Here is a 22,954-nt window from a genome sequence, read left to right on the forward strand (position 1 = left end):
TATCCTTAAATTGAGATTAGGGCTATCAAACGATTAAAAAGATTAACTGCCATTAATCGCAAGATTAAAAAAATAGCCGTGATTAATCACAGGTTTAATCATGCTGTTAAACAATAACAGAATACCATTTATTTAAAAATATTTTTGGTTAGGAGGGTAGTGTGTGTGTAGGCTCTAAAGTTTTACATTGCTTTGTTTTTGGGTGCAGTCATGTAAGAAAAGAATCAACATTTGTAACTTGCAAGTTCACGATAAAGAGATTGCTCTATAGCACTCGGTATTTTTCAATTCACCTCATACTATCTCATCTTTTTACAGTTCAAATATTTATAAATCAAAATAACATAAAATTAGCACTGTACATGTTGTATTCTGTTGTAATTGAAATCAGTATATTTGAAAATGTAGAAAATCATCAAAAAATATTTATAATAAATTAAAATTGGTTTTCTATTATTTAACAATTTGATTAAAACTGCAATTAATCGCAACTAATTTTTAAATCTAGTTAATTTATTTTGCATCACTCGAGCTAACTGTGGTTAATTGACAGCCCTAGTTAAGACACATAATTTATCCCAACTATTTTCTTGACCTTCGGTATTAATAAGGAAGATCACATTTCTACCATGAAAACAGTAGTGCTGATTTAAAAACAGAATATCCATCCCACAGGAAATTGCAATATTTTGACATTTCTATTCATCCCATAGGACTTTTAATTCTGGCTCCCTCATTCCTCTGTTCTCTCCTCTGGTCCCAGTTCCTTAACTGGACTACATCTGTCTGTATCTTCCCACAGAAAATTTTAGATTTCAATTAAATGTTACTTTCTGACAAAAGTGCGTGGAGTGTTTCGGTTTGGGTTTTTTTGAACCAGTGGTAACAGATTAATGCTCTAATTTTATACTGTACATAACTCTTGGTCTGAATAGTTTCAAACCCTTTTGGATAGCTAGAGATTTGAAAAACTGGGGGCTTATCCAAGGTTGCTTTCCAGATTCCCCAACTTTGAACATTTTAAATAGAATGCCGGCCAACTTGTAAAAGGCCAGCCAGCTTTGAAGAGGCTATGTTTCAACAACAACAGTCTCCTTAAAGGCAGCTGGTAATTGCAAAACATCTAACATTCTTTTGAGTTCCCTCCAGGTGAGAAGTTATTCAAGACTGTACTTAATGAATCAGAAATCAGTCCTGCTCAGCTACAACTACAAAGAAAATTCATTTACTCTTTTGAGGAGTTTTCAATCCCAAATCCTTGCCAAGAAGTAAAAGCCTTTCTACATTGTATTTGTGAAGCTGCCTTTGGGTATAACACAGTTGTGACTATGACAATATGCAGACATTAGCCTATGTGCAATGCATGCTACTAACAGAAGTGAACATGTGTCTGCCAGAACAATGACAGTGACACGTTTGAATCTGGTGCATAACAGCAGCATCATAACCACTGAAGTGAAACACATACAATTTCCTTTTCAGTGTTTGATTTTCTTGAAAACCACCCTACTTTCTTCCCACTGAATTTTAATAATATGTAAATATTGATGGGTGTGACCAAGCTGTCACAGTGGAAATAATAGTAACAGAAATCTAACATTGTTGCTTGGCTCCTAAATTCCCAATAATAATAGCGGAACAATTTGTAAATGAGCAAAATGATAGTTGGGAATGATTAAGTGCAACCAAGTGTATTTAAAGATAGGCTTTCCAGCTGTCTAAATGAGTGTCCTGAGTTTGCATGCATGTGATCAAGGAGATGTGATTTACTGAATGTGACACCTTCTATATTCTGAAAGGGGTGAGGAGGAAGCAAACATTCTGCACGTGCCTTATTATGGACATTGGATTAACCACTTCTGCCTACTATTTCCCCTTCTAGCCTCATCTGATGACCTTGTACAATATTTTGCTCCCTACTCATTTGAAGGTTATTCTGACAAAAGACTGTTTATTCTGCTTTTCTTCCACAGCAATTCTGGATTCCCACAGTCACATGACTTAAAGGTCTTCATTAATGAAGCAGAAGTCAACAGAATGAGCCTACATTGAGCAAACAAATGGACAGTCCAGTGTTTATTTTGCTGCTTTATGTATTCTATAATTACTTTCCCAATAAAAAGACTCAAATAGAAATCTGGTTGCCTGACCCTCAAACTTTAAGTCTGCTGTTTGGAAACTGTTTCTGCCCTAAGTAAATTGACCTGGTTATGAAAAAGAGCCTACCCACAAACAATGTTTTAAATAAAATTGGAACAAAACCAATCTATTAAATGACATTTGCTTTTCCTTTAGTCATTCTAAGTCCTTTTGGAGGATTTTCCAAATATCCAGTAGGACCTTACTATCTCTTCAAAATTACAACATTTATATCTAACAAAGAAGTTAAATTTTGATTTTAGACATAACCTTGAAAATAATGAACTACAAAATCTGCAAAAAGATTTGTTTTCACTATTGAGTATTTTTTCTCAAAATGCCCCCATATTTAAATAAAACTAGAGGTGACAGGATGATCTGGCCTCTAAAGGAAGTAGTTCTCAGTGGTCAGCCCCCAAAACGGCCCTTTAAGACTTTGAAAAGTTCAGTATGAGGATCTAAGGGGCATGTGGAGAGAGAAGCATCGGTCCCAGGAATGAAGTTCCTGGGAGGAAATTGTGTCACTTTATCTTTAAGAGCCTGGGGGCTAGGTGCCTTGCAGAAAGGGCAGGGCAAGGCTCTCCCCACAAACCAATGGGAAATGAGCTGGGAGAAGAAGATCAGCATAAATGCTGCTTCCTCCCTCACAGCAGGGTAAATGCCTGCACAATTCAGGGAGTAAGAAGGCTCTGGCAGGGCCCTGAGTTAGTAGGGAGAAGACAGTAGCAGAAGAAGGCTGTCTCCTGGATCCTCCCAGCCTGAGGATTAATTGAGGGGAAAGTGATCAGCTGAGGAAGGGACTAGCTAAGGCCCTACATCTGGCTAAATTATAACCCACCCCCAAGGAGTGAGGCTGGGGCTCCTGCTCTAAGGAGAGAGAGTGAGACTCTTTCATTGTTGTATAATCTGTTCCAGGAGAAGAGCTGGGGAGACAGGCTGTTTGAAGCACAACCCTAGCTCCAGAAAAGGGGGTCCAAGGTCTATCCTCAACTAGGACAAAGAACTGACTAGGACTCTTACAGGGACCCAAAGGAGTGATTTGGGGTAACTCACAAAGACAGTCAACATTGGCAGAAAACTTAATAAATGGGATCCCACAAAGCGGCTGCATATTCTTAAGCCAACCTAAGTCTTGTCATTGATTGAAAAGAACCCGAAGGGGATGCAGCAGGGCCACAAGGGGGTGTGCTGGAGAGGCTTACCCCTTGGCACTGGATTATTTGCATCCTGATGAAAAGACTGGAGCAAGAGAAAACACGTCACAAATTCATAACTGAAAACACAGTTTTATAGTAACAGTTATTAGCAAAAATATATAAAGTTGAACATGGTAAAACCACTGATTATATTCTTTAAACTAATAAAATGAAACATCGAAAATTCGCAAGCATACCATCTGTGTCCTACTTTTGTTTAATTGTTGCATGTTGCATTAGAACTTTTAAGACATGCAAGAAAACTAATGTATGCAATGTTTCATTGCTGCTTAATCTTACTGTCATACCCCACGTACTAAAATCTGTGAAAGATTATTTCCTGGCTTAGTTTCCACTTCAAAACCCAATATGTTTTAATACATGTTTTTACAAACATATATTCAAAGAGAGCGATGCAACAAACCAGCATGCAAACGTAATGAGTTTTTATTATATGACCCTTAACTCACTCACTAGAGGTATGCTGCTCATTTTAGACTCAAATTTATCTCTGTTCCACACAAATTCGGTATGCACATCTTGTAAGTTTAAAGCCAAAATGCAGAATCAGTACAAAGTTGACAAAAATGGTTGCTCACCCTAAATGATAGAATACTAATCAACCTAGACTTCTGAGTTCAGTTACTTTCTGTGTCTTCTATTTTGATTTATGTGAACCAGACTTGCATCTTAGTAGTTATCCATGCTATTTAAATAAATCAAAAAGAGATACATACGACCATTCAGACTCCGGTTGCTTTCTATAGACGTTTACAACAGCAAGAGCTACATTCAAGTTGTTATGCTCCAGTAGTTCTCTCACTTTCTCTGAATTAAGGCAGGTGAACAGTACCATACAGCAATAGGTAATAATTTTCTCATCGTGGTGATTGAGGCAACTCCTTTAAAAAAAAAATTATTGTTAAGGATCAAGCTGGAATAATGCAGCAGTGGTATTTAATAAGAAAGGAAACAAGAAGAACTTCATGAACTGCATAAGAGGGGGGGAAATACATGGCACCTATGAAACAGAACCATTTTCAAGTAATCTTAGAGATCAGACAAAGGAAAATTGCAAAGCTAAAATTAAAATGGAGTTAAGTAAAGTTTTTTTGAAAAGTAATTCCTTTCACTATCAAAAGATAAAGACTTTTTAAATATAGAAGAAACAATATCTGAAATATTTCCTCATCTTAAGTAATACCTATCCTCCATGTTAAACCCCAAACCAACGAAGTGCTAAGTGCACTTGATTCCCACTCACTTCAACAGAAGTCAGGGATGCCTAGACTTGACAAAAAAGAACATACCAGTAGAACCTCAGAGTTATTAACACCTCGGGACTGGAGGTTTGTAACTCTGAGGTTCCACTATAGTTATCTGCAGAAAGTTCTATCAGGCAGGATATAAAGTATTCAACACAGGGACATTTGTTGCCAATTTCCAGGCTATTATTGTGACTCTTGTAATAATTAGTGTTTTTCTTAAAATTGTAGGTTCTGTATCAAATAATTACATGAGAATCTCAGTTTTCATTAAAAAAAAAAAAAGTACATTTCTAGCCCTCAAAGTTGTGGAGAAAAAAGTTTGAAAACGTGGCTGAAGCACACTGTGAAAGCTCGAACAAGAAAAAGAACCCAACGTGTAGTTTCATGATTTTTAAGCCAAACATGATTTTTTGGAGGCTTGACTCGTGATTTTTGAAGCCTTAGGGCTTCAGGACTTAACTATTAGAGACAAGGATGAGATCTAATGTTGATGGCAGATTATCCCACATCTGCCTACTGTGAGGTTTTTACACCTTCCTTTGAAGCACCTAGTAGAGATACTGTCAAAGACAGGATACTGGACTAGATGAACCTCAGGTCTGAAACAATATGGCAATTCCTATGTTCCTAAATAAGCTAACTGTTTATTCTCCCTCTACTTTCTCTCCAAATCCATCCTGTGTAGTCTCCCCCGGACTTCCCGGTCTGCTGAAGATATCTCACAATTCCTTTCTGAGAGACCAGTCAGAGCGACACACGTTTCAGCAACCTAAGCGCTGTCCACCAACTCTCCCACCAACATAGCTTCCACCTCTCACAGAAGTGGAATAATTATGCTGACAGGAAAGCTCTTTACCGTCGCCATACAGCATCTTCATCAGATTGGCGTTAGCGGCGCAGCTGCACCAATGCAGCTGCACCAATGTAGCACTTCTAGTGTAGACCTGCCATACTGAGTTTTGACTGAGTTATCTAGGTCAGGGGTGGGCAAACTACGGCCGTGAGCTATTTTAAGCTGACCCGCGAGCTGCACCATGCGGCTCGGCCCCACTTCGACGCTCCAGCCAGGGCCCAGCGTTGGGGGCCATACCACGTGGGTATGTGAAGCTGCAACATGGCCCCGCTTTGGCTCCTACACACTCCAATGGCCCCCTCCGGCGCTCCAATGGGAGCTGCAGGAGCAGTGCCTGCAGACAGGGCAGCGTTTAGCGCCATCTGGCCATGCCTCCACGTAGGAGCCGGAGAAGGGACATGCCACTGCTTCTGGGAGCCGCTTGAGGTAAGCATCCCTGAGCCTCTCACCACGCCCCAACCCCCTGCCCCAGCCCTGATCTCCCTCCCACTCTCCAAACCTCTCGATCCCAGCCCAGAGCACCCTGCTGCACCACAAACCTCTCATCCCCAGTCCCACCTCAGAGCCCATACCCCCAGCCAGAACCTGCACCCCTTCCTGCACCTCTGCCTCAGCCTTGATCCCCCTCCCACCCTCCGAACCCCTCAGTTCCAGCCCAGAGCACCCTCCTACACCCCAAACTCCTCATCCCCAGCCCCACCCCAGAGCCTGCACCCCCTCCCGCACCCCTACCCCAATTCTGTGAGCTCTCGGGCCAAAAAGTTTGCCCACCCCAATCTAGGTCCATGGAGATTTCAGGGCGGAACGATTGTCAATCTCGATACGCATGCCTTAAAATCAAAACTGTGAAACACTGTATAGCTGATGTGCACTTTTATTAAAAGCAAACCAATCCCACAAGATATTTCAGGCCAGATCTAATAAAATACTGTAAATAAAAAAAGTCATTGAAAATCTGTATGTTGTTGTAAGCTTGATCCAGGAATTTTGGCCAAATCCACTCTATAGATATGCATCAACATATGTAAGTGTGCAATACTTCCTATGTATGTCAACAACATTCAGAGGCTTTTTTTGTTTTACTTTCACTCACCTTTCTCCATCCCCTCCCTGCAACAATAACGATCATGTTTATGTGGCAGCAATCTGAAGTTGGGCAGAGTTAGGTTCTCAGAAATTATTACAGCATTCCTCACTGTAAAGGTCTCTGAACAAGAGTTCAGCAATTGAAGCAGATCATTTACACAAATCTTCTTGCAATCTCTTACCCAAGAAACCAGTCTATTGTCAGTTTAGAACAAGAAGGTTTTTCAGGTTCTGACTCCTGAGGTTGAGTAACACAAATACATCCACAGGATATGGTCTCAATGGGTCTATTCTCCCCAAAGTTATTTTTCAAAGCATTATGGCACTAGTAGAGTAGCAAATATCATGTACAAAAGATCTAAAAATAACTATAGGGATTACGTTAGAAAAAACCCATGTAAATGCTTACAAGAAAAGATCTGGGAAAGCACACTTCCAAATGCTATTCTGGGAATCTCCATTTCCTGCTGCAAGGTTTCCAAGAAACTGCAGGCTACAACGTAAAGCTGAGGAAAAAGAACACATGTTAACAGGAAATTCAGAGAGATATCAAAGATTAATAAACTCTGTGCAAATATCAATACATATCTATATGAAAGCCATCCTTTTCAGAAAATCGAGACAATATTTATGTAGCTCTAAAACATATTTATCATACTATATATATTTCCCCCATAATTGCTTTGCTTATACAGTGAATTAATTTTGTACTCAAAAATTCCATAAAGCACATGATACACCCCCAAAATGACAGATTAAAAAAAAAAGTATTTGTTTTAAGAAACACTGGCTAACAATTTTATTGAATATGAACGATAGCCACTGCACAAGAAGGGATTGGGAAGAAAGACCAACGGAAGTACAAGTACAGTAAGTTTGCCGCAGGAAGGAGCAGCAGTTGCCACATTGCAATGGCCATTTTGTCTTTTCCATATTTGTGGTGGCTTTTCTCACTATCTGATTATGGGACAACAGCTCTGCTGGCTAGTAGTAGAGAAGTCCATGCACATTCCCTGAACTGGACATGAAACTAATTCTGAAGCTGCTAGCAGCTTCAGAAATACAGTTCTTGTCCCTCTCCAAATTTCTTCAGCCATGGGAAAATACACCAGCTCATTTCACTATGTGTGGCGCCATAAAGAAGAGAGAGTAAATGGTGGTGGCAGTAGGGCTAATTATATTGCCTCAAATGGAATGTTGCCCTTTCTACCCTCAAATAAAATAGCAAAGTGGCCAACACCTCTGTACACCCAAGCAGATTTTGAATGGCAGGTTACAAAGCTGCACCACCTGCCTACAAAGTTATGGACATGTGAACAAGGCTACGAAGGGGCTGGAAGCATGTATGTCAGCCATGTAAGTGACTACAAAACTAGCCTGTCTGTAAGCAGTGGACAAAACTACGGGTAGCACAGAATACTGATGACCACAATAAACATACAGTAGCAAAATACCAGTATTTATTTTCAAGTTCCTTCCATCTCTTACACCAGTTACATCCCTACCTTCTCGAGAAGAGCTAGTGAAATACAGGGCATTTCCCCAAAACACTCAGGAATATGAATGGCAAGTTCAGTGAACTGAACTTGCCATTTCTAGCTCAGGAACCAACTATAGCTATGAATGGCTATAGTTTATGAATGGCAAGTTCAGTTCACTGTTATTCAGAAGGAAAAATTATATTTTGTTCATAGTAACCAGACAAACTGTACCGCTGCACAGCAAGTCTAAGAGTAACTACCTTTATGTTGTACCATGAAACGAGGGAACAAGATGGGAAAAATATCATTTTAGATTATGAAAAATATATTGCAGCAGGTAGACCCTTAAAAAGCAACCCCAACAAACAAACAATCTGATTCACTCATTACTCACTTTATTTGTAGGTAATTTGGCAAACTACTTCAAGATACTCAACACCTTAAGGTTTCACTTCTGGGCTACGTCTGCACTTACAACTGTAAATGGTTACCTGTGTGTTGTGCCCCATTCTCCACGCCTGAATCATGTTCTTGAAGGAGTGCACACAGTGCGAATGCTTGCACATGAGGGGTGTTGGTATGTGCACACCTCTGCTCTGGTATGGGTCCCAAGCTGTTCTACAGTGCAACATGGATGGGAGCAAGAGATGTGTACCAGGTCACGAGTACTGAGAGTCCTCTAGAGCCACTCCCACAATGCACTTAATCCCTTTGCTGCCTGACTCTTACCCAAAAGGTATAAAGGTCCCTCCCCCCATTGCCAGTGGCCCTGAACATTTCAGATCAGTTCTCCTGTGAACTCTGTTGATCAGCAGAGTCACCATGGAGCATATTCCAAGAGCTGCCGCCTGGTCTCCGGAGCACACCCAGGGGGCAATCAACGTGTGGGCACAGTAAACCATTCTCCACCGCTTTGCATGGGTTGGAAGGCACATACACCTGTACCAGGACATTTCACAGAGGCTGGAGGAGGCACACATTCACCAGACTCCATCCATGAGGCACCTCAGACTCTTGTAATGGATGGTAAAGGACTCCAAACAATCACTCCAGGAGGAGACCTAGCACATGCCCCTACTACGATGAGCTGAACTGGATGTTCTCTAGGGCTGCGAGTACAGAGCCTGAAGGGACTCTCAACCCCTCCTCAACCCTGCCAGCCTCATGGCAAGGAGGCAGCAGGTACCTAAGCCCCTGGAGACTCTGAGGAAGATAAGCATGTGATTCTGCACCTGTACCTAATGGACCCAATTGAGGAAAATCCGCAAGTAGCCTGAGGAGGACCCCAAGCTGCTGCAGGAACCGGAACCCAAGGCTGGTAAGTTACAATACACCCCCATGTCCCCCTGAAAAATCTTCTCTTGCTCCAGTAATATATTCCTGAAACTACTGCCCCTCACCCCCCGCCCCAAACAACTACTCCCTCTTCTCCACTCTATTCCAACATGAACCCCAAACAAGATACAGCTGTAAATCAATGACTTCATTTAAATCCTATGCATCACTATAAAGCATTTAGCAGTCTGTTATAGTCCTAACGAATGAGCAGTCATTGTACCCCTGTGGCTGTGCATTTCTCAGCCAGTACAACAGTCCCTGGGCTGCGCAAACCCAGGGGAAAGGGAGGGAAGAGGCAGGTTCTGAAAGGGCCTGAGTGAGAAAAGAACAATTTTCTGATACTTGTGCAAAGACCCAACACCACCTCTCTCCCTCCCCACCAGTCTCTCTCCCCATAGAATGGTAGCCGTGTGGAAGCAGATGGGTCTGCTGGGTTGCTTGCCTACAGGCCTACCTAAGTCTGGGAAGGGAAAGGGAACCACTTGGGTTGTCTGAGGAATGTCATAGTAGAACATTCTGACTGTGCCCATTTCAGAAATTTTTTACCAATACTCTGGTGAGTGGCCTCTTCCCACTCCAAGCCACTCTGCTTCTCCCAATTTCTGCAGGGGTGGGTGAATCATGCACTTCAGCAGTTGCTCAAACACAGTGCCGTGCCTTTTGGCAGTGGAGAGGCAATTGGCTTGCGGTGATGATTCAGGTTCTTAGGTCTGTGTAATTCAAGTCAGTTGGGGGGTGGAGGGTGACTTATTCACATCCCTGAGTGACGTAAGTTATACTGCCGTGAGTGTAATGTGAACATAGCCAAGGAGTCAGGCACAGTTTGGGTTCCTTCAGGCAAGGGAGGATTGTGCTCTAAGGCAGGAGCAGGCAATGATGAACTGTTTCATGGAGAGGGAGTACATCAAGAGAGAATGGGACCATGCACTCATGCAATCACTGGTGCAACTGGTGGGAGAACACTTCTGGGTCCTGACCACCACTGTGGCTGCTGCTCCTCTCCAGGGACAGGCAACACCTTTTTCTCCTCCTCTTCCTCCTCCTGGGATCTAGGCTCCTGCTGAGGCACTGAATTCCCCCCACGACCCTCGCTGAGGAGCAGCATGAGGGACAGGCAGCATATCCTCCTGCACTGGCACCTGAAATCCCTATCATGTGGAACCCTCCAGAGCATGCAGGAGGGGAATGATGAGCCCAAGTCAGCCTCTATAGCCCAGCCTGTGTTTGGTCCCCAAACTCCAAAAAGGCTCCATCCCAGTTTGTCCCCCCGCACAATATTCTGCAGCCATTCACCCTTGTCACAGCAATAGGGTGGTTAAGAGCAAGGGCACATCTCCACAGACAGTAATGTATCAGGGGGTAGCCGTGTTAGTCTATATCCACAAAAACAATGAGTATCAGAGGGGTAGCCGTGTTAGTCTGGATCTGTAAAAGCAGCAAAGAATCCTGTGCCACCTTATAGACTAACAGACGTTTTGGAGCATGAGCTTTCGTGGGTGAATACCCACTTCGTCGGATGCATGGAGTGAAATACAGAAGCAGGCAAAACAATTTACAAAACAATGAGGAGTCCGGTGGCACCTTAAAGACTAAGATTTATTTGAGCATAAGCTTTTGTGGGTAAAAAACCCACTTCTTCAGATGCATGGAGTGAAATTTACAGAAGCGGGCATAAATATACAGGCACACAAAGAGAAAGGAGTTACCTTACAAATAGAGAACCAGTGTTGACAAGGCCAATTCAGTCAGGGTGGATGAGGTCCACTTCCAATAACTGATGAGACAGAGGAGGTGATGTCTATACCAAGAGAGGGGAAATTGCTTTTGTAGTGAACCAGCCACTCCCAGTCCCTATTCAAGCCCAAATTAATGGTGTTAAGTTTGCAAATGAGTTGTAGCTCTGCAGTTTCTCTTTGAAGTCTGTTTTTTTAAGTTTTTTTCTTGAAGGATGGCTACTTTTACATCTGTTATTTAAACCTTAAAGTCAGCAGCACTGCTATGGGTACCCGCATGGCCCCACAGTATGCCAACATTTTTATGGCTGACTTAGAACAATGCTTCCTCAGCTCTCGCCCCCTAGCTCCCCTCCTCTATTTTGCTACACTGATGACATCTTCATCATAAGGACCCACGGGAAGGAGGCTCTTGAAGATTTCCACCTGTATTTCAACAATGTCCACCCCACCATCAACCTCATCCTGGACCAGTCCACACAAGAGATCCACTTCCTGGACACTACAGTGCAAATAAGTGATGGTCACAACCACCACCCTATACCAGAAACCTACTGAGCACTATACGTAGCTACATGCCTCCAGCTTCCATCCAGGACACATCACGTGATCCATTGTCTACAGCCAAGCCCTAAGATACAACAGCATTTGCGCCAATCGCTCAAACAGAAACAAACACCTACAAGATCTTTATCAAGTTTTCTTAAAACTACAATATGCACCTGGGGAAGTGAGGAGAAACATTGACTGAGCAAGACGGGTACCCAGAAGTCACCTACTACAGGACAGGCCCAATAAGGAAAATAACAGAACACCACTGGCCATCACGTATAGCCCCCAGCTAAAACCTCTCCAGCACATCATCAGCAATCTACAAACTATCCAAGAAAATGATCCATCACTCTCACAGACCTTGGGAGGCAGGCCAGTCCTCGTTTACAGATATCCCCCCAACCAGAAGCAAATACTCACCAGCAACACACCACCACACCACACCACAGAAACACTAATCCAGGAACCAATCCCTGTAACAAACCCCAATGCCTACTCTGTCCCCATATATACTCTAGTGACAGAGGACCCAACCACATCGACCACACCATCATTCACCTGCACATCTACTAATGTGATATATGCCATCATGTGCCAGCAATGCTCCTCTGTCAAGTACATTGGCCAGACCGGACAGTCTCTACATAAAATAAATGGACACAAATCAGACATGAGTAACGGTAATATACAAAAGCCAGAAGGAGAACTCTTCTATCTCCCTGGACAGTCAATAACAGATTTAAACGTAGCCATCCTTCAACAAAAAAATTAATACACTTCAAAGAGAAACTGCAGAGCTACAATTCATTTGCAAACTTAACATCATTAATTTGGGCTTGAATAGGGACTGGGAGTGGCTGGCTCACTACAAAAGCAATTTTCCCTCTCTTGGTATAGACACCTCCTCATCAATTATTGGGAGTGGACTACATCCACCCTGACTGAACTGGCCTTGTCAACACTGGTTCTCCACTTGTAAGGTAACTCCCTTGTCTTCATGTGCCAGTATATTTATGCCTGTATCTGTAATTTTCACTCAATGAATCTGAAGAAGTGGGGGGTTTTACTCACGAAACCCTATGCCCAAATAAATCTGTTAATCTTTAAAGGTGCCACTGGACAGACAGTAATGTTTGCCCACTTCTCAAGGAATTTGATCAGGTGTTCTCATCATTTGTTCCTATCACAAACCGTCACAAGCTCTATGTTTGATACACATCTGTAAATAAAAAGTTACTGTTCACTTCACTTGGGTGTGCACCTTGCTTTCCAAGCATGAGCAACATGATAATTCCCATACATTTGGGATGGGGCAGCAGGATTCACACCAGGACTGAATTCTGTAAACATGTGGTGCTACAGAAATACAATGAATTCAGTCCTACCCACCATCCTTCCTTCCCCCAACCATAAATTTCTTTCTGTAAAAACAAAAACAAACACCAGGGTTCATGACAATGAACTGAGCTGTGAAATACCTGTTGCTGTCCAAAGCACCAGAATGAAAATCAGAAGAGACCTTAACCTGAAGCATCTTTATGGCTTTGTTAACAACTTAACTGACAATACAGACAAAAGAAACAGAAGTAAATTAAAACCAAAGATATCTGCTTTTACAACTCCTCCACCCACACCAAACAGTCACCATTTGCAACCCTGGGAGTAATTCATGCATAGCTCCTGACAAATGCTGTGAGCAACAGTGTCAGAAAAAACTGGGCAGAAGAAATGTGCTAAACACCTCCCAAAATGTTACAGAACCATTTTAAAATTAAATTACGTTAACAATGCTTAACTGTTCTCCATAATACCCACAATACTCACTTGCTGAAGTGAAAAAACAGATTGACAGAGCCAGAAGAGTACCCAGAAGCCATCTACTACAGGACATGCCCAACAAAGAAAACAACAGAACACCACTAGCCATCACCTTCAGCCTCCAACTAAAACCTCTCCAGCACATCATCAAAGATCTACAACCTATCCTGAAAGATGATTCCTCACTCTCACAGATCTTGGGAGACAGGCCAGTCCTCGCTTACAGACAGCCTCCCAACCTGAAGCAAATACTCACCAGCAACCACACACCACTGAACAAAAACACTGACCCAGGAACCTATCCTTGCAACAAAGCCCGATGCCAACTCTGTCCACATATCTATTCAAGTAACATCATCATAGGACCTAATCACATCAGATACGTCATCAGGGGCTCGTTCACCTGCACATCTACCAACGTGATATGTGCCAGCAATGCCCCTCTGCCATGTACATTGGCCAAACCGGACACTCTCTATGCAAAAGAATAAATGGACACAAATCTGACGACAGAAATAATAACATTAAAAAAACAGTGGGAGAACACTTCAACCTCTCTAACCACTCAGTGACAGACTTGAAGGTGGCAATTTTGCAAGAAAAAAAACTTCAAAACCAGACTCCAAAGACAGACTGCTGAACTCAAATAAATATGCAAATTAGATACAATTAACTTAGGTTTAAACAGAGACTGGGAATGCTTGGGTCATTACACTAATTGAATCTATTTCCCCATGTTAAGTTCTCCTCACACTTTCTATGAGTCATCTCGATTATCACTTCAAAGGGTTTTTTTTTTCCCTCCTGCTGATGATAACTCATCTCAATTGATTGGACTCTTACAGTTGGTATGCGTACTTCCACCTTTTTATGTTCTCTGTATGTATAAATATCTTCGGTCTGTGTGTTCCATTCTATGCATCCGAAGAAGTGAGCTGTAGCCCACAAAAGCTTATGCTGAAATAAATTTGTTAGTCTCTAAGGTGCCACAAGTACTCCTGTTGTTTTTGTTCTCCATAAAGCACCTTGAAACAGAGTTGTTAACATATAACCAACACAATGCCCAATGATGGCCTTACATTGCATATATGCTCTCTGTAGCACGAAACCATGGCCAAAGGCATTAACCTTGAGAGCCCTCACCCAATAATCAGTTAATACATTAGCATTAGCCACGAGATCGAGACCCACGGAAAGATGTTACAACACAAGTACATGGCAATGCTCTATTGAGCTTTTCCAGCAGCACCACACAGTGTCACAATACTGTCCTTCAGAACAGTCCCAAGTCACCTTCTGGCTCCACACTGATCCACAATGTGCAAGCAAATGGCATCACGAGTTTCCCTGGCACATCGAGAACCAGGAGCAGCGTGGGATCTGGCTGCCTTTATTGGCTTTGAAAACCAGATCTGTCCTGTGCCCACTTGCTCTAGAAGTATTCCCCTTTAGCCTCAGAAAAGTTGTACAAGGCTCGGCATGCCACCATAATGCAAATCACATTGGCTACACAGGCATCCAGACAGGCCCATAGGCATTGCCAACAAGCTTTCAGATGCCCAAAGACACACTCCACCAGCATTCTGCAGCTATAGTTGAATTTCCCTGTTCCTTAGAGTGGCAATGTCAGGGTATGGCTTCATGACCCACTCCTAATATGGCTATGTGGGGTCCCACAAAATAAATGTGGGGACAGAAACACCATGCAGACCCACATTGTTTTGCAGGGGAAAGTCCCTTCCTCCACAATGTGGTACAATCCCGACCTCCTGAGCAACCTGGCATTAGGACCCTTCCCGTGTGTGCAGTATTGGTGTTCATGAACTAATCCCTGTGGTCCACACTAAGCCTTGGAAAATGAATGACTAGCAACCATGAATTCACTGGCCCCTTTCGGTGGAAAAAACATTTCTGGGATGTGGGTTCTGTCAACAGCCCCAGCATAGTTCAGAAAACTCATTTTCTGAAATCCCACTATAATTTCATGGACTCTGGTTATGGCAACCACCTGCGGGCAGATAAGAGTATCAATAGCATGGTAAACCTGTATAACCATCACCGCAACAGTTGACTTCCCAATGCTGAACTAGTTTTCACCTGACTGGTAGTTGTCAGTTACGGCCAACTTCCAAAGAGCAATAGCCACCCACATGTGCACAGGTATGGGTTTCCGAGCTCAAGGATTGGTGCAAGCTGCTCACACAACTCCTTGAAGATCTGCTTCCTCATTTGGAAGTTCTGCAGCTGCTAGTTGTCATTCCAGATTTCCAAAACGATGTGGTCCCACCACACAGTGCTTATTCTCCAGGACCAGAAGCAGCAGTCCACCCATGTGCATATCGGTGCAATCTCGGCATTCAATACATTTGTTCCATTGGACTCCACTGGATTTTTATTTGCCCTCTCAGTCAGCTATCTTTGGTGTCTCAAATTTTCCTGGACTGATTCCATCCAGTACATGATCTTTTGTCTTGAAAGCAGGAGTGGAACCACATCATCATGGACTTGCTCCATGTCTTCAACGCCGTCTGGCAGAAGGGAGAGGCGACTGGGAGCTGCCATCGCTAAATGTGTAAAGGCAGTGTACAGCAATGGCTTTCAACCTTTCCAGACTGCTGTAGCACTTTCAGGAGCCTGATTTGTCTTGCATACCCACAAGTTCCACCTCACTTAAAAAGTACTTGCTTACAAAATCAGACATAAAAATACAAAAGTGGCACAGCACACTATTACTGGCACAGCACACTATTACTTACTTTCTCATTTGTATGTATAATTATAAAATAAATCAATTGGAATATAAATATTGTACTTACATTCCAGTGTACAGTATATAGAGAGCAGTATACACAAGTCATTGTCTGTATGACTAGCGCTTTTTATGTAGCCTGTTGTAAAACTAGGCCAATATCTAGATGAGTTGACGTACCCCCTGGAAGACCTCTGTGTACCCACAGGGGTACATGTACCCCTGGTTGAGAACCACTGGCGTACAGTACCAGCAATGTAGATCAAGTCAGTTCCCAGTGTCACCTGTGAAGCATTCTGGAATACTGTCCCTGAAATGGTAGAACTACCTTCGTGTACTGAAAAAGGGCAGCGTAGACATGGGTATATGCCTGTGCACAGTGTATACCCATTCCCAGCACAGCACACGTGGACACTCAGTGCAGGTACAGGATACATGTGCTAGCAGTACATGGACAAGTACCCAAATGTACAGAACCAATATACTAAGTAAATTTGTCTCCAGCTTTAGCACTACTTTGTGTGTTTAGCATGCCAGATTCCTACTATTGTTACAGAAGAATTATTCCAGACTTCTCCTAATAAGGATTTTAAGTATGGGAACAAGATATTTCATCATGCAAGTTAATATCCAAACCCTTCCCTCCACCCCGCTCCAAGATGCCAAGAGATGTAAATTAATAAAAAAAATGAGAATGTCAACCCACAAAGTCCACAAAATTTAAAAAATACCCTTTTGGCAGTATTGACAAGCTCTCAATAGCTTGGCCCAGAAACTTAAAATTAAATATTCAAATGAAGTTTAACAGATATTACAAACAGTGGCCTACTGCAGATAGTGGGAACAGAGATTGCCAGGTTTTCAAAACGTAAAATTCAGAATCTCTTTGAAAAAAGTGCTGTTCCACCAGGCAACCAGATTTCTTAAAGAAGTTTGGTTACATCTCCCCTTGGGAACAAATAGAAACCAAGCCTAAAATGGGACCACTTGGGCTCAAGGAATAGTAATTTTATTTTTAATGTCTAAAATTTGTGTATTTCTTATGTAATGCGTTTTTAAATACATCTTCTCATTAAACGTTGAGTTTTAAATCTCTATTCTCCTCTTTTCCTGCACATCTGCATTTCTTATTTTCTGACCAGCATTAAGCTTCCACTTTTCTCATCCATCTGGCTTACTTCCTCCTGTGTCAGAACTTTGCTAAAGCACAACAAGTATGGAAGTACTACTCTTCTAGGAAAAATTGCATGGGAGGGCTTCTTGGCTAGCAGAAACCACAAAGGAGATGGATACTGGGGAAACATTTGCAAATCTGTTGGTGAAGTCAGATAATACTGTACTAAGAGAACTACTCTGAGGAATATATGAAGTAATTTTGTTGTACTCTGGTCTTTTAATGAAGGTGAGGGGTGATGCATCCCAATTCATTTCATTTTGACCATTATAAACCAAGATGCAATATGGATTGATAAACTAGAAAAAGTTAGAAGAAACTTTTCTAAAATTCTGTTCTTAAGAAACTGGATTGCTATGGACATGTTTTAGATATGATCACGAACACCCACAAACTATTCAGCAATCGACACACTTAAATCACAGTCCACACACAGCTGATGAATAACTTGTTTTAACATTGTCTTCACTTTCTCAAGTTCTTCTTAGAATTGGGAAAGTATAGGGAAAGCATGCAGCTGATGAACAGATCACATTTTATATATGACCTAGAAAAGAATCCAATATTTCTCTTACAATATTTGAGAATCCAGAGACTTGGCTAACAAATTTAGCTGGGATACTAGCACCACCAAGAAATACCATGGTTGTATGTGCCTTTCTAGTACTGGTAGGCAAAACGAGCCTCACAAGTTACATCTATTGTTCCTAAAATACCCATCTCTAGCGCTGTCAAGCACTTTTTTCGTCATATGAAAACAGGGTTTAGTCACGCTACATCTGAAATGACAAACATGTGTTTTGACCTCTAAGAATCAACATGGTACAAGATCAAACAGACACAAAGTATGTTTGGTATACCAGTGTATGATATTACCAGGAATTTTTTTCCAGCTCAGTAATTCTGGAACTGAGAACATCTGATAAAGACTAGCTATGCTTGTGCAACATGCTTGTAATGTGTGTGTTGCATGTTTCTCTCTCTAAGAGAAAGGCTATGGAGAAGATAAATCATCTACTATTGCTGCCATCTAATGGAATTATTCCTTTAACTCAAGATGCCTGTGCTATGGTGCTGACAGTCTTGGGTTTAAAAACCCAGCTGATGACACGAGGTGGAAGCCATTATGTTGGGCATACTTTTTATTTTTTTTAAAGGAGCATTGTACTAACAACAACAGTGAAAGATTTTCCCCAACTTTTAGCTTCCATGCTGGTGGTGAGGTTGATGCTATAACTGCATCAGGCTTGATTGCTGTACCACGCTGATGAGTCACTAGGATGAAACATCCACCAATGCCGAAATGGACTGAATAAAACATAGCGAAACAGAAGTCTGAAAGCAAGTTAGAAAGCAACTAGTCTGACTTCATTACAATCTATCTTAGCTAAGAAAAGTTTCCCCGTGCAATAAACCATGGGTTTTTATAAAAACAAAAAAAGTATATTTCACTTTTTCCTGAAAATGAATGGGCCTTTAGGCAGCTAAAAATAAAACTCCACCCTCTGTTTCCAATTGCATTAGCTAGCATTTGAGAGAGACTACTCATGTAAGATACACATCAAATCTATAAAACACATTATTTTCCTAACAGCAATATACTTGAAAAGGGCTTCAGTTCCTCCCACAAACACTGGTGTCCATAGGCATTGTCTTTAACAAATAATTTTGTGGCTGTGGGTACAGCTAAATTTTAATTTGAAAAACCTAACAGTGTGTGTGGTCGAAGAGACTATTTTTAACTTGATGGTCAACCACTACGAAATTATATGTGCAGAGATGTCACTTTTGATACATGGATAAACCCTATTTCAGAAAAGATTTTTTTCCATTGTGATTTAAAGGTTCCTATAAATGGAGAATATGCTCTGGCAAATGCAAAGACTCAGCAATATGCGAAAGTTTCATGATGCTGTTGCATTCCTTGGGGAGAACTTTCTAGTTTCTATAGAAATAATCTCTTTGCAGAACAGGGCAACAAATCAAATTAAGTATAACCATAAAACTGAGCCTTTCCATTCTTAATGAACCTTAATATCTGGATATGTTGTCAGGACTCAAAACACAATCTATCTTCTGTAGCTGATCAGCATCATATGTGTGAAGATCAGATATATCTAATTATATAGCAGATTCCTGCCCCATCAGCATGTTTAATAGATTATAAAGCCAGAAGGGATCATTAATATATAGTCTGACTTAATGTATAAGACAAACCACAAGACTTCTCTGAATTAATTCCTAACTGAACAAGAGCATATCTTTTAGAAAAACATACAATCTTACATTTTAAAATTGCCAGTGATGGAGAATCCACCACAATCTTTGTTAAGTTTCTCCAGTGGTTAATGTTCAATTCTCTCAAACTTATTCCAGTTGTTCAACACCTCTCTGAGATCTCCTCTTTGCTCATCTGCTCCAGGACTCTATGATCACATGCACATTTAACCAAGCTCTAGCAAAAGTATATTATTTTTTATTTATATCACAGTAGTATCCAGAGGCTGCATAGTGCTAGGAGTTATACAAAACACATATTTGTGGCCCAGATCCCACAATCAATATGCAGCTCACTGCAGGGTCAGGTCCTGTATTGGTGAAATTGTGGTCCCACTAAAGTCAATGTATGTTTTGCCATTAACTTCAATGGCACCATGATTTCACCCGTTACCGTTAAAAAGGTTAGCTTGCATACTAGATTGGTTTCCTTTAGCACCATAAGAATAAGAGATGATAAACTAAATAAACTTGTTGGACATATTAAGGGTAGAAAGTTAAAGAGCTGTTTAGCAGCTTTTACTTGGACAGCAAATAGATTGCCGGTAATCATTTTTGTTCAAAGTGGAGTGCAGTTTTACTCAGAATATCTTTTTTGAACCAATTCTCCAGTGTATAACCATTAGATTACTATACATTTTATTTCAAACAGCACATTTCTTTCACCACTTTTGCAATAATATTTTTAAACTGTTTATAGGCACACAATGTTACAGTTTTATGCCAAGTGTACACAAATGGAAGCTACTTCCTGGCTGCTAAATATATTAAATACTTTCAGAATTATTACTATTACAACTTAACATGCTATGGAAAGGGCCTTATTTACAGAGAACGGGTGCTCAATCACTTTTATCTCTTTGGAAAAATTTGACTATACTTTACAGTTGAAGAGATATCATTTGTGGCCAAATGGAGACACCAGCTATCCCCTCTGTCTGTTGAGATATACAACAGAATACTTGATCAGCTACTTGCAAGTATGCTGCACAATAGGTATTTTCCCCTTTCTTTTTAATACGTATTTTAATAAATATCAAACCATTCAGCCAATGAATTAGTCCAACCATCTGAAGATGATATATACAGGTACAAAAATATAACCATGTAAGTCAAACAACTACAGTCCTACAACTGCAATATTACAGCCTATCATGAGGCTTACCCAACTGGGGCTCAAAGTTAGGTTTAAATGTCAAATAAAAGTTTCGTTAACATCTGTTTACTGGCTTATTATAGCTATCCAAGATAAAGTAAATATTATATTATGTTGCTCTCATACATTAGACAGTCAACTTAAAGATGTTGAGAGTTTATACTAATATTGAATTTGGATCCCTTGAGATCTTACTAGACATTAATTTTAGTCACCTGTGAACCTTTCAAATGAGTATAGGTATGAAATTTTAGTTTGCCTACTTGCAGTTATCTGTAGATACTGGTAGCATGTTTGTTGACAAGTTGCCATTGCTGGAAAATCTGACCTGAGAACACTGCATAAGGTGTAGATATCTAATGCTAAATAAATGTTAGTTTCCACCACTGTCATCCGGTTATTGACTTGTTCCCTTGTGGCTGCAAGTTAAAGCAACTTCCAGACATAAAGAGTTATTTGCCTCTTCACCACCATGAATCATACCACAAATACTGATGAAAATGTATTTTCCTTGGAAAACAGTCTGTCTAGACTACTCAGATTGGATGTACAATACTTATGTGGGCCTGTCATTTAAACTGATTAAAATACATAAAGTGCTTAACATTCTATTTCTGTAAATGAAAGTAATGGATAGCAACTGATTACTCTTCTTTATTGACTACACTGCACTTGCTCCAATGCAGAATGTTGAACAATTTTTACCATCTCTGGAATATAAAGAATGTTGAGCGTAACAGATTTCTCTCTTGCCTCCAAAGGAAAATGATTTTTTAATTTTAAGTTTTTCCTTCCAGATAATATGTAAGCTATAATGCTCATAGAATACAGGTACAGTGTCAGGACAATGATCCTGCAACTGGAAAAGCAATGGCTGGGCAGAATATCACATTTTTATTATGAAAATTCATTCTAACCTTATCAAAAATGAGAATTTGCCTTTAGTTTTTTTTTTAATCATATTAATTTTAAAATACTGTATTAAATTATAAGTGAATTTGAAAAAGCTGGAAGCAATCAATTGAAGATAAATATACTGGAAAGAGACAAATAGTTCACATTGGGTCAATCTAATGTCAATTAAGTAACCTGCAAGATCTCATAATGCTAGATTTAAAAACAATAACAAAAACCAACTATTTACCAGTATAAGGTTCAGCTCTCCAGCAGGCTACTGGATCACACACAATTTTGTACAGCATTAGCAAAAGACATTAAACATAATAACAGAAGTGCGTTTGGGATTTTCAAAGCTAACAAAGATATTGCATACTGAATCTCTGGTGCTTTAAAAAAATCACATTTTTCTCTTTTTGAAAAATGCTTCCAATGTTCTCTTTCATAGACCGTTCTCTATAATTAAAGAACTGGGGAACAACAGATGGAATTCCTCTTATATCCCCATAAGTAGTGGAAATAAATTCCTGGGGATACTCTCTTCTAAAGTTAAGCACGTGCGTAAGTGTTTGCAAGCTTGGGGCCTACATTTATAGACTTTCTATTCATATTAGAATATTTAAAAGCTTTTTCTTTATTCAACCTAAAATTTGAGTCTACACCCAGTCAAGATCGTCTCTTTAAAAAATTGTTGCATGAAATCAGCAGACCTCAAAGCACTTGGAAGTCTCAACCTGGATTTAAATCATTCCAAGAAATCAAGAAAAATAATTAAGAGGATTGACCAATCACTGTGTGTTATTCATGGAATGAAACCATGACATAATACTATACAATACAGAGCATGGATCAAAAAACTAGATTAACATGTAGAATGCCAGCCAGGAAGAACAGTCGTTTCCCATCCTTTATTTTTGGTGGCACATTGCAAGTAAGTATTAATTCATTTAAGCCTAATTTCAAATAATTTAATTGTCGGTTTTCAGTCATTCATTGGACTTATTTTATTTTCTGTTTCGGGTTACTTCGGTTGAAAGTCAGTATTTATTTATTTGCCTTTGCACACGTGGATTGTTTTAGCACCCAACACAATGAGGCCAATCCAATTTTGGCCTTTCAGCACCACCACAATATAAATGTTTACTAATCGTATATTTTATATTCCGAGAGTGTTATATCAGTATTGATTTGATACATGCAGATATGTGCAGAAAAATAACTGACTACCAAAAAAGAG

At 40.6% G+C, this 22,954-nt stretch overlaps 1 protein-coding gene across 1 annotated transcript in view; it reads right to left on the reverse strand.

Moving 5' to 3' along the window:
* The window catches only part of ATXN10 (ataxin 10), a 171,621-nt gene that overhangs the window by 111,794 nt on the left and 36,873 nt on the right, over positions 1 to 22,954 (reverse strand). Inside the window, 2 exon segments of the mRNA XM_039520427.1 lie at positions 4,073 to 4,237; positions 6,952 to 7,048. Coding sequence (XP_039376361.1) covers positions 4,073 to 4,237; positions 6,952 to 7,048 — 262 coding nt within the window.

This window comes from Mauremys reevesii, linkage group 1 (assembly GCF_016161935.1).
Source record: "Mauremys reevesii isolate NIE-2019 linkage group 1, ASM1616193v1, whole genome shotgun sequence".
Classification (NCBI taxonomy): Eukaryota; Metazoa; Chordata; order Testudines; family Geoemydidae; genus Mauremys; species Mauremys reevesii.